The sequence below is a fragment of the Zeugodacus cucurbitae genome, chromosome 4, assembly GCF_028554725.1.
Source record: "Zeugodacus cucurbitae isolate PBARC_wt_2022May chromosome 4, idZeuCucr1.2, whole genome shotgun sequence".
Classification (NCBI taxonomy): domain Eukaryota; kingdom Metazoa; phylum Arthropoda; class Insecta; order Diptera; family Tephritidae; genus Zeugodacus; species Zeugodacus cucurbitae.
This window is the reverse complement of record NC_071669.1, coordinates 12596325-12613135: the sequence shown is the minus strand read 5'-3', so window position 1 is coordinate 12613135 and position 16811 is coordinate 12596325. Positions and strand designations below refer to the sequence as shown.

At 29.9% G+C, this 16811-nt stretch overlaps 3 protein-coding genes across 6 annotated transcripts; 2 read left to right on the top strand and 1 right to left on the bottom strand.

Moving 5' to 3' along the window:
* Window positions 1–76: 76 nt before the first annotated feature.
* LOC105210379 (CCR4-NOT transcription complex subunit 7) lies at window positions 77–9711 on the top strand. Of its 4 annotated transcripts, none has more exons than XM_011181315.3 (5): window positions 79–646; window positions 1137–1603; window positions 2368–2732; window positions 2795–3212; window positions 9266–9711. In XM_011181315.3, the coding sequence occupies exons 3-5, from the start codon at window positions 2371–2373 to the stop codon at window positions 9389–9391; spliced, it is 906 nt and encodes a 301-aa protein (XP_011179617.1). In that variant the 5' UTR covers window positions 79–646; window positions 1137–1603; window positions 2368–2370; the 3' UTR covers window positions 9392–9711. The 4 variants fall into 4 exon arrangements, with proteins under 4 accessions (XP_011179602.1, XP_011179617.1, XP_011179611.1 ...); XM_011181309.3 differs by having other exon boundaries at window positions 2347–2732; XM_011181300.3 differs by lacking the exon at window positions 1137–1603 and having other exon boundaries at window positions 77–646.
* Window positions 9712–10258: 547 nt separating this feature from the next.
* On the bottom strand, window positions 10259–13201 carry LOC105210374 (GATOR complex protein NPRL3). Its single transcript, XM_011181277.3, has 4 exons — window positions 13002–13201; window positions 11319–12942; window positions 11099–11254; window positions 10259–11033 (listed from the first exon to the last, which is right to left on the bottom strand). The coding sequence occupies exons 1-4, from the start codon at window positions 13093–13095 to the stop codon at window positions 10703–10705; spliced, it is 2205 nt and encodes a 734-aa protein (XP_011179579.1). The 5' UTR covers window positions 13096–13201; the 3' UTR covers window positions 10259–10702.
* A 271-nt stretch (window positions 13202–13472) lies between these two features.
* On the top strand, window positions 13473–16364 carry LOC105210368 (transmembrane protein 161B). Its single transcript, XM_011181270.3, has 8 exons — window positions 13473–13645; window positions 13874–14254; window positions 14321–14400; window positions 14459–14674; window positions 14751–15008; window positions 15067–15241; window positions 15307–15663; window positions 16166–16364. The coding sequence occupies exons 1-8, from the start codon at window positions 13643–13645 to the stop codon at window positions 16283–16285; spliced, it is 1590 nt and encodes a 529-aa protein (XP_011179572.1). The 5' UTR covers window positions 13473–13642; the 3' UTR covers window positions 16286–16364.
* Window positions 16365–16811: the final 447 nt, after the last annotated feature.

Genomic DNA, 16811 nt, shown 5'->3' with positions numbered 1-16811 from the left:
GCAATATTAAATATTTTGTTTCAAAAATTCATTTGGCTTATCGATATTTTTAACAACTAAATTTCTCGTCTTTTTATATCATAATCAAATCAATAAATTATTAAATTTTATGCATTTAAATTCCGCTTTAAAATTTACCAAATTATATAGCATGCAAAGAAGAAGCAGCATTAACGGCAATAAAATAGTGAAACTCCTCTGCAACACAGTCAATGCGTCTATTCCCATTGCATTTACATCGCACACTCCTGTTTGCCCATAGGAGAGAGCGAGATAAACATATACGTTTCAAGAGAGGTTATGCTAAACGGGCATGAACTGTGAATTTTATTTGCTGTAGCCGAGAAAAACGCGAATATACCATAGCGCACATATTTTCTTTTAATTTTTCGTTTATTTTTACTCGAGAACGGTTAAGAAATTGTAAAATATTTGCCTTTTTAACTAGTGCAAAACTTGGCTTAAGTATTTACCCAGCAAATTGAGAGAAGGTACATAAAATTGCCTATAATATAACGAAAAATAAAGTGGAGTAAGAGGAAGCATCGGGCACCGCCATTCGCGGAAGCACCACTGAAGGCAGAAAAAACAAACATTTGGAGTTTTAATAAATTCTCATCAGTAAAATTAAGGAAATATGAAATGGGTAAGCATACGCACAAACTTGTAAATAATTACTATTATATTAAAAATTCCTTAATATCTAATATACATATAGCTGAGAGCATTATATAAATTAAAAAAAAAAAAACGGTGGTGGAATTGGCAAGCCTTCACTGATGAAATTACTCAGTAAAAGTCCACATTAAAACAATGCATTAACTGTTTAGCATTTGATAGAGATATGCAGAAAAAACTGTAAACAGCTTTACTTGATTGGTACGCACCGTGCCTTGGTTGCAGCATTGAACTGTACAATAACTCGCACAGACACATAAGTATTTATGACTTTACACAATTGTATGTTGCTTCCAGATGTTTACTACGTCTCATGCAAATGCACATATCGATTATCCAACAAATTCAATGCTACTGCCAAGTATAAAATCACTACCTAGTTGTTTATACTACGAATATTAACTATATTATGTATGTACATATACTATATATAAGTGTGTGTATTAAATCTCTTGCAGGTATACGCCCAGCTAACGCTTCAATCAAGCAAAAGCCAAGTTTAAAGAAATTAATAAACAAGTAAAATCCAAACAAGTAGACAAAAATATATAGAGAACACAAATTGTGCAAGTGAATGTCGCTTCTAAATTAAAACAAGAACATAAAAAGTAAACAAACAGCGCTTGCCGGTGATTGGCGCCAAAACGCCACCCACAACTAACTTAAAACGCGACTACAATACGTTGTGAACAAATATACGATTTTTTTTTTTAATTTCCAAAAAAGTCAGGCGTGCATACGTTACTTTTAGTTGGGTAAATTTTTGTGCAGCTAAAAAAGAAGTACTTGATTAACATAAACCGTGAAGAATATAAACGAACAAAATAAAAAAAGAAGTAAACGCGTAGCAGATTTTTGAAACATACAGTCGGTTTAAAGCAACGTGGCTGAAACAGCAGCAACAGCAAAGCCTACAACAGCTGATGTAAGTAGCGCAACAAGCTTTTGTCCCCCAGTCAAGTGGGCGCTTCCAAAGTCGCATTCACAAACACACACATATGTATACGCACGCTTGCTTAAAACAAATTTTGTACGTTGGCTTGCTGTTTTGAAATTGCCTATAAATGTTACTTTTGTTAATTGAAAAGTTTACTACACCTAATACCTACAAAATTGAGTATACAAATCGGAAATAAACAAAATATACATTGTCGCCAAAGTTTAATGTTAAACAGTCCAAAATATTCCTAAAGTTGTCGTTATTAATTTCACTTTTTTTTTTTTTGAACTGTGTGATTTATTTTTCGTGGTTTTTTGACAAGTATTTGTTTAAACAAAACTTTTTTGTTTTGTGTTATAAACCACCAAACAACATTGCTGTGTAAAAGTTCTGTAAATATGCGCTAATTTAAATTAGTTTGTATTTTAATTTTTTGTTACTTAAATTGGCTGCAGTTTGCCTAAACAAATGGTAATTGTTGCTGTATTCATTTAATATATAATAACTAAGTAACACATTTGTACATACTTATAAACTGGCTATATGCGCTTTTAACTTTATTATATGTACAATACAAACACTGCTACACGTATATTTAATTATTTACTTATTATTATTGTTTTAATGCTTTTTTATATTTACAATTATTATTTTTGTTTTTGATTTTGATTTTTCTTTTGTTTGAAATATGATTTTAACCACACCCCATTGTTTGTGCTAATATATAGCGCCCGAATCTTTACTTTCAGGCAATGCCTTCTGCCATAAGCGGTACTGGACACGGCTCAGGCGCCGTTAGCCATAATGTGAATATACCAAGTAATGAAGAGTGCGGCATACGCGATGTTTGGAAGCATAATTTGGAGGAGGAATTCCGCACCATACGCAAAGTCGTACAAAAATATCATTATGTGGCAATGGATACGGAATTTCCCGGTGTTGTAGCGCGTCCCGTTGGCGAATTTCGTTCCACAGCCGATTATCACTATCAGCTGTTGCGTTGTAATGTCGATTTGCTGCGCATCATACAACTTGGACTGACATTCATGGATGATGAGGGCAAAACACCGCCCGGTTACTCAACGTGGCAGTTTAATTTTAAATTTAATTTAAGGTGCGTAGAAAAAAATTAAATTATTTTATAAAATATATAAATATATCACATTTCATTTGCAGTGAGGATATGTATGCGCAAGACTCTATAGATCTGCTACAAAACTCCGGCATACAATTCAAAAAGCACGAAGAGGACGGCATTGATCCGCTCGATTTTGCCGAATTACTTATGTCCTCCGGCATTGTGCTGGTGGATAACATCAAATGGCTGTGCTTTCACTCCGGCTACGATTTTGGTTATCTACTCAAATTGTTAACCGATCAACATCTGCCCGCTGATGAGAGTGAATTTTTCGAATTGTTACGCATCTATTTTCCCAACATCTACGATATAAAATATCTGATGAAATCGTGTAAGAATTTAAAAGGTGGCCTACAAGAGGTGGCCGATCAATTGGAGTTGCGTCGTGTTGGGCCACAACATCAGGCCGGTTCTGATGCGCTGCTAACCGGAATGGCATTCTTCAAAATGCGTGAGGTACATAATGACAATAAGAATTTTATTATTGAACCGACGTCGACATTTCTCGACCAAGCTGTCGAGTTTAACAACAACAATAACAACGTTATATTCGAAATGAAAACTTAGAAGAAGCAAAGAAAGCAAAACTTACAAAAAAAAAAACACTTAAAAAAAGCGTAAGCGTAATGAAACGTGTTAGAATGAAATGAAATGAAACACATATAAATTAATATTAATAATAGTACGTGAGTAACTCATATGAGTGGCGATTTTTGCAAAGTTAGCTGCGTCTAACTACCTATATAGACACAATTATATAATTCCTTGCAAAAAACATAAAAAAGTCAGTGAACATGAGAAAATTCAATTCAATTTTCGAATATCGCGCAAATAATGCATTTTATTCCGATTAACATGTGCGTTGTTAATGTTTACACATTTCACTTGAGTCATGTTCTACTACTTTTTTCTTACAAATTGAAATTTTGATTTTTTTGTTTTTGTGTTTTAAAAAATAATTCGTGCCGCGCACAAGTGCGTTACACAAATTTCGAAACTAACTGCTTTGAAATGCAGTCGGTGCACCAGAAAAGACTGCAAATGCCTACAAATCATTAACATTAAAATTAACATTTTTACACACACACACTCGCACACATGCATATAAATTATTTATTCCCTCATGTGTTCATTGCTGATGAATTCGAGTCACTAAGAGGCTTTCATATTATTGGCTATAATTGGATTTAATCCACAATCACTATTAACACAAAATCAACTGTTTTATTGTGAATTCATTTGTAATTTAACAATTTTTTTTTTTTTTAATTTTTCATTAGTCTTTAGCGCAGCATTATTGTTATTGTTGTTCTCTCTACAAACAAAGAAAAAATTTCACTGTGCAAATCTTTCTTGTAAACACTACTTTAACGGTATTATTGTTCAAAATTATTTCCAAAAAAATTAGTTGCGCTCACGCATACATTATTGCATTTCATTTAAAATTTGTTTCTTGTATTAACAAATTTATAACCCCAAAAACGCTTTATAGAACTTGAATTATTGTCCAATTTAGGCGTTCCAAAAATGCATTAGCGAATTTATAAAAAAAATTATTTTTAGTCATAGTTTGTAGCATATAAACACAAAAAAGCATACATTTGCTTTCCTTTTAAGTTATTTATGCAGAATTTGAAATTTTTTTTAATTCGATTTTTTTAATTTGAAATTTTTTGAATTTAATTTTTTTTTTCAATTTGAAATTTCTTTGTGTTCAGTAAAAAAAAAACGCGTTAAAAAAATTACTTGAAATTTTGAATATTTTTTTATTAAATTATTTAAAGCAGCTGGCGTCTGCGCATTGTTTTTTTTTTTTTAATTGTAATGAAAGCAATTTTTTTTACAAAATTGCCAGTTGCTATAAGCGAATCTCATTATTTTTTGTTTAAAAAAAATCATCATTATAAAAAATAAAATAAAAATGTTGTTACTATAGCTTCTAATCAAACAAAATTGAAATTCATTTACTTTCATTTGCAAAAAAAAATAAAATGTTTGTTAAGTTTTTTTTAATTAATATACATACCTTCATTTGCAAAAAAATTTTTTTTTTTAAATTAATATACATACCTTCATTTGCAAAAAAAAATATTTTTTTTTTTATAAAATCGTTCAATGAAATAATTTTTCATTAGCATATCTGAAATAATAATTCATTAACATATGTATCTGAAAAAATTTTATTCTTATTTATTAACTTGCTTTCTAACTAAAATAATTAATTTACTTCATGCCTTTAAGAATTATTATTACAAAATTTAAAGATTCTTATTCACCAATTCTCAAATACTTTTTCTTTGCACATCATCACCAAGTTTTTCCTTCTATCACTTTCATAAATAATTTATTAGCTTTGAAGAACAAAAAACAATTTTAAGCTTTTTTTATTTTTGTTTTTAATTTTAGTTTTATTTTTTTTTATGAAAAAAACAGTTTTTTTAATTTTTTTTTTAAATTAAAGCTATGTTCTAATTTTTTTTATAAATTATAATATTTTTTTTTCCAAAATTCCATAATTAAACAGCCATAACATCATGAACTTTTTTGGGCCACATAAATATTTAATAATTATTGAAAAGTTATGTTTTAATATTTTCCAAATTGCACAGTAGCCAATTTCAATTATGAAAAAAAAAATGAAAAAAAAAAAATATTTGCAAATATTTTTACTTTACATAAGTTTTGCACAATTTTTTTTTGTTTTTGTTTTTGGCAACTAATAGTAACTTACTATAATTTTAATATAGTTTTTATTATTTATACACTCGTTGAATTGAATTGAATTTTTGTTTTTAAAATATGGAAAAAACAAAAAAAAAATAATTGAATATTTAATTGGAAAAATCTTTTGTTATTGTTGTTATTAAAAAAAATGCGAAATAAAAGCAAACTATCGAATTTGAGTTTTCATTTCTTGGAGCAAAACCAAAAGAAAAGCGTGGAAACTGTAAAGTAAGCAATTGTATTTGTGTAAATAGTTACTGTTGTGTATGCATATATAACATATATATGCAAATATGTCATGTGGCTAATATGAGCTATAGTCGAAAGCAAGCTATGTTTGAAGATACAATGAAGTGTTGCAGAGATTTTTGTGCTGCCGAGGGACTAGAGTAGAGTAGAATAGACGCTGTTTCAGTGAGAAATAATAAAGTTTGATTACTTAAATATAGAAGAGACAACAATTTTATATTTTGTTAACATATTTGTAGAGCAGTTTCGGTTTTAATGCGTTTTTTAACACAAAATTATTATTTTTTCCTTAAAAAAAAGTTTTTAAATTTTTTTTTTAATTAAAAACACACAATACATACATACATAGCTTGACTTAATGAAGCGTTTGCCTTTGGATTGAGCTTAAGAAATGAAAATTTAATATGCAAAATTAGTATTTAAGTATAAATATAAAGTATTTTGTAAAGTACTATGATGAAAATCGGAAAAACAATTTTTTAATTAATTTAAATAATAAAAATGTATTACTAAACGACTTATTTGACGCGATTGAACAGTTTTGAGTGGCGTACCAGCTCAAAATTATATAAAAAAAAAATAGTTGAAAATTTCTAATATGCTTGCAAAGGAAAAACAAAAACTTAAAATAAAACAACAAATAGTAAAAATTACAATATAGCGCAGAAAATATTGAATACCAAGTACACTGGTATAAATTTTGATTATTGAGAAACCATACAGGAGAATAATTATTAGTATATCATTTTCTAAAAATTTATTTTTTTCCTTTTTAGAATTTTTTAATATTTTTTTCAGCTTTTTAAATTATTATCAGTATATTATGTTCATAAACAATTTTTTTCTTAGAATTTTTTTATTATAAAAAACTAGATTTTAATTTATTAAATTAACCTAACGCTTGGTTTTTTTTTTTGTATTCAGCGTAAATTTCTACTTATTTTCTTATTTATTATTACTTATTTCTTTTTAATTAATATTATTTTTTATTATTTTACTTTAACGAGTTACAAAATTATCTTGAGACTATAGGTAATAATAGTATATTATTGAAAGAAAAAAATTAAAATGCATTAAAAGCTTTAGAAAAATACTTAAACCCTCTCAAAACCAAAAAATTTTTAACTATACAATTTTTTATAAATTTTTTCATTACTAACTTAACTAAAATAACGACTATTTTTTATTTCCAACTTTTAGAAATCTGAAATCTATTTTTCAACCCATTTAGATCGCTTTTAACTTGAAATAATATACTACAGTTGAACTTCCCTAACTCGAATCACCACAAAAAAATTTCGAGTCAAACAGACTACCGAATTACGGAATGTAATTTGTATGCAATTTGACTTCTATTGCCAATTCAAGAGTTCGAGTTATGGAGAACTTTGATTTATAGAAGTTCGAGTTATGGAGGTTAAACTGTATTTCCAAAATAATTATTACTTCTATGTCTACACTTAGAAAAAATAGGTTTTCAAGAGTTTTCACTCGAATACTATCACTATATTGATAAGCATTTGCACTTAGTAATAAATAAATAAGCATATATAGCTTTAATTATTTTAGAAAAAATATTAAAAACAATGAATTTATTAACTAAATAAATGTTTCACGTAAAAAGTGCGTATGTCTAGATTTCTTGTGTGAATTATAAAATGATATTTTGATAAATTTTTTTTTTTCGAACATTTTTTATGTCTGGATTTCTTGTGTGAACTGTAATTTCTTATTTTGATTTATTTTTTTCTTTTTTTTTTAATATTTGCCACTTATTTTTTTTTTTTTTTAATATTATATTTCTTACTAATTTTGATTATTTTTGTGTATACACATATTTATTGCTTTTTTTTTGCGGCTGTTCCTGAGATTTTTTAAGCGTCATTGTGTAAATTCATTTCATTATCATTCTTTATATAAACGTTTAATATGTTTTTCGTCAAATAATATGGTCACAAAAAATATAATAATTATACTATAATATTATGCACTTACATTTAAATTAATATTTTTTTATAGGCTTTAAAGCTACTAAATAATGCATTTTATTCCATTTATTTAAACAGAAATAATCTTAAATATTTTAATTATTATAAGTGCAAAAGTGCTTAAGCATGAATTTTTAATTACTTAAATTCTTAATTTACTTTAAAACCAAAAACTAGTTAATGCTTTTTAAACTTTATATTATTTTTTAATAAATTCTGTGTTACGAATTAGGTATTATTTTTTTTTAATCTAGTTATGTTACAAAGTTTTTTTTTATTTTTTTTCTAATTAATTTTATTTTTTTATTTATTTAATTAATTTTACAATTTTTTTTTATTTTATATTTTTTTATTTATTTAATTAATTTTTATAAAATTTTATGTTGTATATTATTTTGTTTCTTTTTATTTCTTAATATTTTTTTCTAATTTATTTTACTTTTTTATGTTTTTTATATTTTTTATTTATTTATTTTATTTTTTATTAATTTATATTTATTTTTATTTATTTCTATTTTTTTTGTTTATTTAATTTTTTTTTTTTAATATATTTTAATATTTTTTTGTTATATTTTCTATTTATTTATATATTTTAATCAATCATTTTTATTCAAATTTGTTTTATTTTTTATTTATTTGTATTTTGTGTTTATTTTATATTATTTTTTTTTTAATTTATTAATTTGATTTTGTTTCTATTAATTTTTTAATATTTTTTTTTTCTAATTTGTTTTATTATACCTTTTTATGTTTTTCTTTATTTATTTATTTTATTTTATTTGTATTTATTTTTTATTTTTTTTTTAATTTGTTTTATTATACTTTTTTATGTTTTTCTTTATTTATTTATTTATTTTATTTTATTTATATTTATTTTTTTTTTTAATTTAATTTATTTTTTATTTATTTATATTAATTTTTTTATTTATATTTTTTTATTGTTCATTTATTTTATTAATTAATTTTTTATATTTTTTATTTATTTATTTATTTTTATTTGTATTTTTTATTAATTTTTATTTATTTATATTTGTTTATTTAATTAATTTTTTTACAAATTTTTTATTATATTTTTATAATTAATTTTTTATTTATTTATTTTATTTTGTTTCTATTTGTCATTTATTTTTTTATTAATTAATTTTTTGTATTTTTTATTTAGTTATTATATTTTATTTATTTATTTATATTATTCTTATCAAGTTTTTTATTACGTTTCTATTTATTTTTCTAATTTATTTTTTTTTTAATTTATTTTTTTTTTTTCTTTTTATTTTTTAGTTTTTTTGGAGACATATATTCCGTATGTTATTTTTTCTTTTATACTCTTATTGCAGTTGTTATAACAACTTACTGTAATTATAGCATTTCCTTCATTATTACTATAACAATATGAATACGAAGCTACATATATAGCTATATTTTATATAAAAACTTTTAAGATATTCCATACAATTTAGTAAACAATAAAATTGTATAACCTTCACTCCCACCATCTGCTTAAAAAAACGCTCTACATGATTTCTCTCTCATTTGCTCCACTTGCAGATGTTCTTCGAGGACAATATCGACAATGCCAAGTATTGTGGCCATCTCTATGGATTGGGTACATCCTTCATTGTAAACGGCACGAATTTCCACGAAAGCAACGGCGACAACAGCAATGCAACGTGATTCGTTTTTATTGAACGCACGGCGAATACGGCGAATAACTAATTGTGAGAGATGAAGACGTCGCGCAGTTTCGAATCGGTGATACCTTTTTGTATTGGTGGGAAAAAACACACATTTTTCAAAATAACAACAACAACAGCAACAAAAACAAATTGACTGTTTAGAAAAGTAGAGACGTTGCAGCAAGCAAATGGGTTTAAATTTAAGCAAAAACAAAAACAAAAAAACGCATAAGAACAATTTGTAAACAAGGAGGGCGCACCAACAAACAAACAAACACATGCAGTTAAAATAATTATTATTTCTCAAACCAAAAACAAGCAAGCAAAACCTTTCATGCATAATAATATTAAAAATGAAAAACAGTAGAAACGCAAACACTTGACAGCATAAAATAAAATAAAAAAAATCTTAGCAAATAGCAACTATTTATTTAAAAACATATCTATATGTCTTAACTTTAGCTAATTAATATTTTTGCGAAAATTGGCAATTTTTAGTAAACACACACATACACTCTATATATATATATATGAATATAATGTACGTAAAACCAATGTGCAACAATAGTAAACGTAAAATAATTTTTTTAACGCAAACTGCTACAAATTTCTAACATTATTAACCAAAACCAATACAACAATAACAAATGCAATCGTTTAATTATTTTATGATTGATTATTTGTTTTTCTGATAACTAATTAAATATATATATATTATCTCTTTAAATATTATATGTGTATGTAAGTTAGAAATTTTAAGCTACACTTAAACTTAAAACTCTAAATGTATGTAAACATAACCTAAACAAATGAAAGATAAAGCAACAACCAAACGTACGTAGCAATATACATATATACTCCACTGTAAACGTTGTGTCGTCCCTACCTTGTACGTGTGAAAAAAAAAAACAAAAAAGATTTATTAAAATTTAACACTTGTATTGTAGTAGAAAAAAGTAACAATTATACACAACATAAAAGAAAAAACAATGAAAGAAACCGCTAGTTTTAATAAGCAGAAAAAATAAAGATACAAAAAAAAAATAAATTATTGTAGTATTTCACTTTGCACATAATGAAAAGAAATGACGAAACCTTGCACTTAAAACTAGTCTAACTAGTGCGTCAAGTTGTACGAAGCACAAACTGAATCAAAAAATTTTGCATTTTTACGTTTAGGAATGCAATTTTGCACTGAATTAAGGCACTTTTAGCACACAGTGTTTAACGGATGGCTAGCACCTTCTCACTACACTTTCACACTTTTTTTCACAAATCACTTCACAATTTTGCTACTGTGTGTTTTTCTTCACTTATTATTGTACATCGATGCTATGGCAGGGTCCTCAGTCTCATATATGATTAGCACATCACGAAATTTATCCAATAATTGCAGTAGTTCCGCCGGACGTAAGCTTTGAAAGTACATAATCTCTTCAAGATGATGTTCGCTCTTGAAATAACCCGCCTGATAAAGTTTCACCAGTAGTGAGAGATCATCGATATTCGTGGAAGCTGGTATACGTCTGATAGCCGCACGATCGGCATCATTAAACACGGACAACAATTCTTTAATGCGTTCCTCATCTTCGATGGAGGCGATGCTGTCACAATTATCAGTGCTTATGGAGGCAGTCATGCTGTGCAATATATATTTGTTAATAAAAAAAATACCTTTTTTTTTGTTAAATATCAAGCCACTTACCTATAATTCGACTTGTGACTCGAGGATGGTTGTGCGACAATATTGTCCGATGCGGTTGAGCAGCCGCCCGAATAGCGATCTTCGGTGATCGAGCGATGGCTAGTATGTGGCACTGGCAGTGGTTGACTGGCGCAGGATAGCAAGGAGCCAGCATTACTGCGTTAAGTGGTAAATAATATTAGTAAACAACATAAATTTCTCTTTCACCAAAAAAACTTACAGCTCATCGTCGCTCACATTCATGCTGCGACTCAGCGGCGATATCATTAAATCACCCGTAGCGCACACACCAATTGAACTGTGTGTATTTGTGCCCTCTTGTAAATCCATTAGCGATGATTTGTGTTCATTTGCGACATCGCTACACGCTGAGCAATCGCTGCCGGCCACATTCATAGTACTCACACCGCCATAGAAATCATCCAAATCGCTGGGCATAAATTGTACATAAGTATGTAATTGCATTAGCAGGTGATGTTGCAACATCCAGACCACCATTTGTGCGAGCATACCCTGACGCGCTGACTGCTGCAGCGGTGTGGTGAGATGACCAATGGATGTGGGCAGTGAGAAGTGTGCAATGGCATCAAAGAGTGACATGCCGGCAAAACGCGCTGAGAATTTCTCCACCAAATGCGATTTCGTGTGTAGTGGCGCATCGGGCGCAATCACATACACATTCGTTTCACAAAGCGGATATATAATTGTGGCTTTACCCCAGTAAACGAGATGTGAGACCATTTTGTAAACATGCTCAATACTCATGTCCGCCTCAGAGGCAAGCATTTGCAGACTCATGAGCGGTGTGTAGATCTCCACTAATTGTAGAAGCATACGCGCAGCACGCGGTGGCACACAGTCCAGCAATTCGGCGTAGTCCACCAGCAACATGCCGTGATAGGGTTTCAATGCACGCAAACAACGATCTATAACCTCTGGCTCAACCATGCTACCCTTTTTGTGCAACTGATGCGCCTTTTGTGGCAGACAAAAACTTACCGTTAAATATTGATTTAGAGTGGTATTCAGCAAGCCGGTAGTGCATAGATCATGGTAGATGGATTTGAGCGCTTGCGCTAAAGTGCACTTCTCGGTAATGGCATCGAACGTGCGTTCTAACGGTTGCTGTTGTGAGGAGAGTTCATCATGTGTGCGCGCCATAAGCATTGTCTCCTCTGTGCAGTAGCTGGCGCGTTGTTCTTCGAAACGCAGCGCTAAACCGAGCCGCTTGCTTAATTCGTAATAGCATTTAACGATGGAATAACTAGCCTGCGCATGCAAAGCAAATACAATATTTATAAGCATTTGCTGTGGCTGCGACTTCGCTGGTGGCAAAGACGTTGCAATTGCTGTTGTGCCGATGTTGGCACTCGTAACCGTACCTGCCGCAAGTGGTAGCGACGAGTTGGATGTGTTTGACGCATTACTTGTATTGCCAGCGCTGTTGCGGTGCTCATTGCGTGGTATCAGCGTTGGATGCGACACGAAACGCACATCATTCACTTTTAACTCCAGCTTTTGATTGCACAATTGTTGTTTTACAGCAAATAACGTTGAGAGTACTTCATCGGTGAAGCCCTCTAATTGTCCCTTCGGCACGGTGTTGCACATGCTATTATTGCATACACCAAACACATTAGTGGGTGCAGTGTTTGGTGGTGGCGCTGTTTGCAACAATTCATCGCTGCTGCTAATGGCATATGGATTGCGTTTCCGGCTGGTATCCGAAGACACCTGTGAAACCAATGATGTCGTTGAACTGCTCATCGCTACATCAACCAAGGGTGGATTATTCAGTACCGGCGCAGATGCCGCCAAGGGCATGCTATGCATAGGTGTTTTATCTGTTAGAAAAATGTTAGTGGGTGTGTGGGGTTTGAATAATTTTTCGCGTCCTATTTACCTTTGTACACATTTTCATATGGATAACGAAATAATAGACGGTCACCTTTGCTGTCCATATAGACGAGCAACACTGCTATTGGATTTACCTCCATTTAATTTATTTGTTTGAGGAATTCGAAACTTTTGTGTAATTACGATTTCTTGTAGAAAGCTAGAAAACAGCTGTATTGATTGACTGCATTGCTGATAAGAAATGCTGCTTCTTTACTAACCAGGTAAGTACAATCACAATGGTTTTAATAAAAATAAATTTTAATACATATTGATTACCAAATTATTATTGAAAAATACTTTAGAAGTTTGAAAATTAACAAAAAAAGAAAAAAAAGTTTAATAAAAAGTATGTTATTGTTAACAATATAATTTTTTCCTCACGCATAAAATATCTTGTTGGTGTCCAAAATGTATCCCACTTTTGACACAATAAAACTCTTTCGAAGTAGACAACATTGTTCACAGCTGTCATTGTTTTATTTTTGTGTCATAATTCCCGGCCGAAAAAATAGTCTATCCAAAATTTTTTAATCATTGTACTACATAGTTAAATCACACAGTTTCCGCTTTTAATTAACACATTAATTATGTATTAATTAGTGTATGTAACTTTAACATTAAGCCGCAGAAGAAACCAAGTAAAAAATGGTGTGTATAAGTGTGAAATATAAATGGAAAATTTACTCCATACTTGATGTATATATAGAACTCAAAGTGTCAGCTACCTAAGTGGAGCGCACATTTTTTCGCAATATGCACGAAAGATTTATGAAAATGATGCCAAAAATAGATTGATAGCGCCGCACTTTGTTGGGCTGCACTTAAGTAACAACGAACGAACTGCTCTATACACTTTTTCGATTTATGTTTTTCCAGGCAGTGCTTGGTGCACAATTGGTGATTACACTACTCACGTTGAGTGTTATACAAAAATTGAGTCCACATTTTTCCTTCGCTAAGTGGTTATTATGCGCTACTGGGCTTTATCGCTATTTACATCCATCGGACGATGAGCTGCGTATGCTAGCTGGTGTGCCCAAGGAGAAGCACACGAAAGGTGGTGGTGGTGGCAAAGGTAATAAGAGCTATAAGACACTAAATGGCACCGGACAATTTCATATACCACGCAGCTTAGAAGTGCAATTGGAGACGACACCAGTGGTGGCGCGTGATGTTGTAAACCTCAGATATTTCACTGAATACCAGTGGCTAGTCGATTTTAGTGCATATGCTGCAGTTGTATATACTTTATCAGAGGTGAAGTTAATGATAGATATATAATTGGTGCTTATGTTAAATATATTTTATATTGCTTACTTGCAGATCTATCACTACTATTTTCCGCTGAAAAATGAATTTAACCTCAGCATGATTTGGTGTCTGTTGGTTGTCTTTTTCTCGCTGTAAGTGTGCTATACTTGATTATTTGATTTTTTAATAATAAAACTGTATTTTATTTAGCAAATTACTATCGTCGCTTACATGGTTGTATTTTCAAAATGAAGAGTCGATCGGTGAACGCTCCATGGTTATAGTAGCCTGCCTTGTTTATCTACTAATTGCCATGATTGTGCTTATTATTGATGAGCGGCACCTCGAGACTGGACTGGAGCACGCATATAGTAGTTTTAATGAGAGCGCATCACAGTTCCTAACGGAACAGGGTTTGCCATCATCGTGAGTTTTTTTTTATTTTTTTCTATTTAATATTTAATAATTATCATTAACTAACTGTATTATTTTAAATTTGCAGTGGTCCCGCCTCAAAGCTGATTGTTAAGCTCTGCATGGCTGTCTGTTGCGGGATCTTAGGCGCTATATTCACCTTTCCAGGCTTACGTATGGCAAAAATGCATTGGGACTCCTTGAAATACTGCAGCGGACGTAAAATTCTACAATTGATACTCAACATCAGTTTTGTTTTACCTTTTCTACTGATAATACTCTGGATAAGACCGATAAGCAGAGAGTATCTGACGGAGCGTGTATTTGAGGGCATGGAGAAGCCATTGTATGTTTAAATAATAATTTTTAGTTCATCACTATAGATATTAAATTATTATTTTCAGACTTTCAGTGGAGGCTTTTGAGACAATGCGTCTGCTTATTGTCATTTTAGTAGTTTTACTGCGTTTCGCTTTAATACCAATCTATTTGCAATCCTATTTGAACTTGGCGCATGATAAAATTGTCGATTTACGTAAAGAAGCCGGACGCATTACAAATGTGGAGTATCAGAAGAAGGTATGTGCGCCCAGAAATAACCTTATTTACACTTTTCAATTGCTCATTTGATATTTAAAAAACAGATTTCCTCCATATTCTACTACCTCTGCGTGGTCACACTACAATTCGCCGCACCACTCTTACTCTGCTTGTATCTGACATTGATGTACAAGAGTTTAGGTGAATTCACTTGGTCGGGCATACTAAAAGCTAGCACCAGCAATGACAGCAGCATTTGCATCGATATGTGTTCATTAGACGGTATGTCTTTTGACCTTAATGAAGAGGATATGGTGGATCCTGCCACAGCTGGCTTGCCGCCCGTTGCAATAATAAGCACCATAACGTTGCCGGATAGCGGTGAAAATGTACAAGGCGATGATTTCAATATTTTAGAGTCGGCAAATGCTATACATGCGCAATGGATCAGTTTGAAAAATGTATGTAAAAGTGGCATGCGATTTTTTGCGTGTAATAATGTTTCATGCGATATTTTTTGTAATATTTTTTTGTAACATTATTTCATGCGATAAATTTTTTAGTAATAATTTTTCATGCGATATATTTTTTAGTAATAATTTTTTATGCGATATATTTTTTTGTAATAATTTTTCATGCGATATATTTTTTAGTAATAATTTTTCATGCGATATATTATTTAGTAACAATTTTTCATGCGATATATTTTTTTGTAATAATTTTTTATGCGATATATTTTTTAGTAACAATATTTTATGCGATATTTTTTAGTAATAATTGTGCATGCGATATATTTTTTAGTAACAATATTTCATGCGATATTTTTTTAGTAACAATTTTACATGCGATAAATTTTTTAGTAATAATTTTTCATGATAATTTTTTTCTTGTAACAATATTGCATGCATTATTTTTTTTCATGTAACAATTTTTCATGCGTTATTTTTTATCTTTTCAACACAGGTCTTCAACGCCGACGTTTACAAAGGATTTTTGGGCTTTGCCAGCTGGTGGAGTTATTTTACGCTTTTCACCTCTTCAGCTTTGGGTATTGTGTATCAGTCATATTTTAGCAAAACATGAAGTTGACTGATTTGTTTGACAGTCAAAAATACATGCAGTTTCGGATACTTTCGAATTTTTTTCTGATTTTGAAATTTTTTTTAGCAATTATGTCACACATGTACGCATTTAGCAAAAATGTTTTTTTTTTTAGTTTAAATTAAACTATTTCACCTCTATACATGCATATGCACGTACGTTCACACCAAATTATCAAGCCATAAATAGTTTAATTTTATTTTTTTTAGTTTTAAGTTGAAAATATTTTATTTTGTGTGCGTTTATATATATTTTTGTGTTTATTAGAAGCTGGTAATAAAAAATTTTTAAAACAATAAATGAGCAATTTGTTATTGTATGGAGAACAACAACAAAAGCAACACTACAGCAGTCTGTCGTCTATGTAAGTGGAATGAACCGAGATTTTTAAGTGGATAAGTTATACTGTATTCTTCAAAATTATTTGGTGCATATTTTCCGCCACTGCAACAAAAACAAAAAGCATCACCTTCTGCGTTAACTTGTAAAATTTCAGAAAAATAATTTC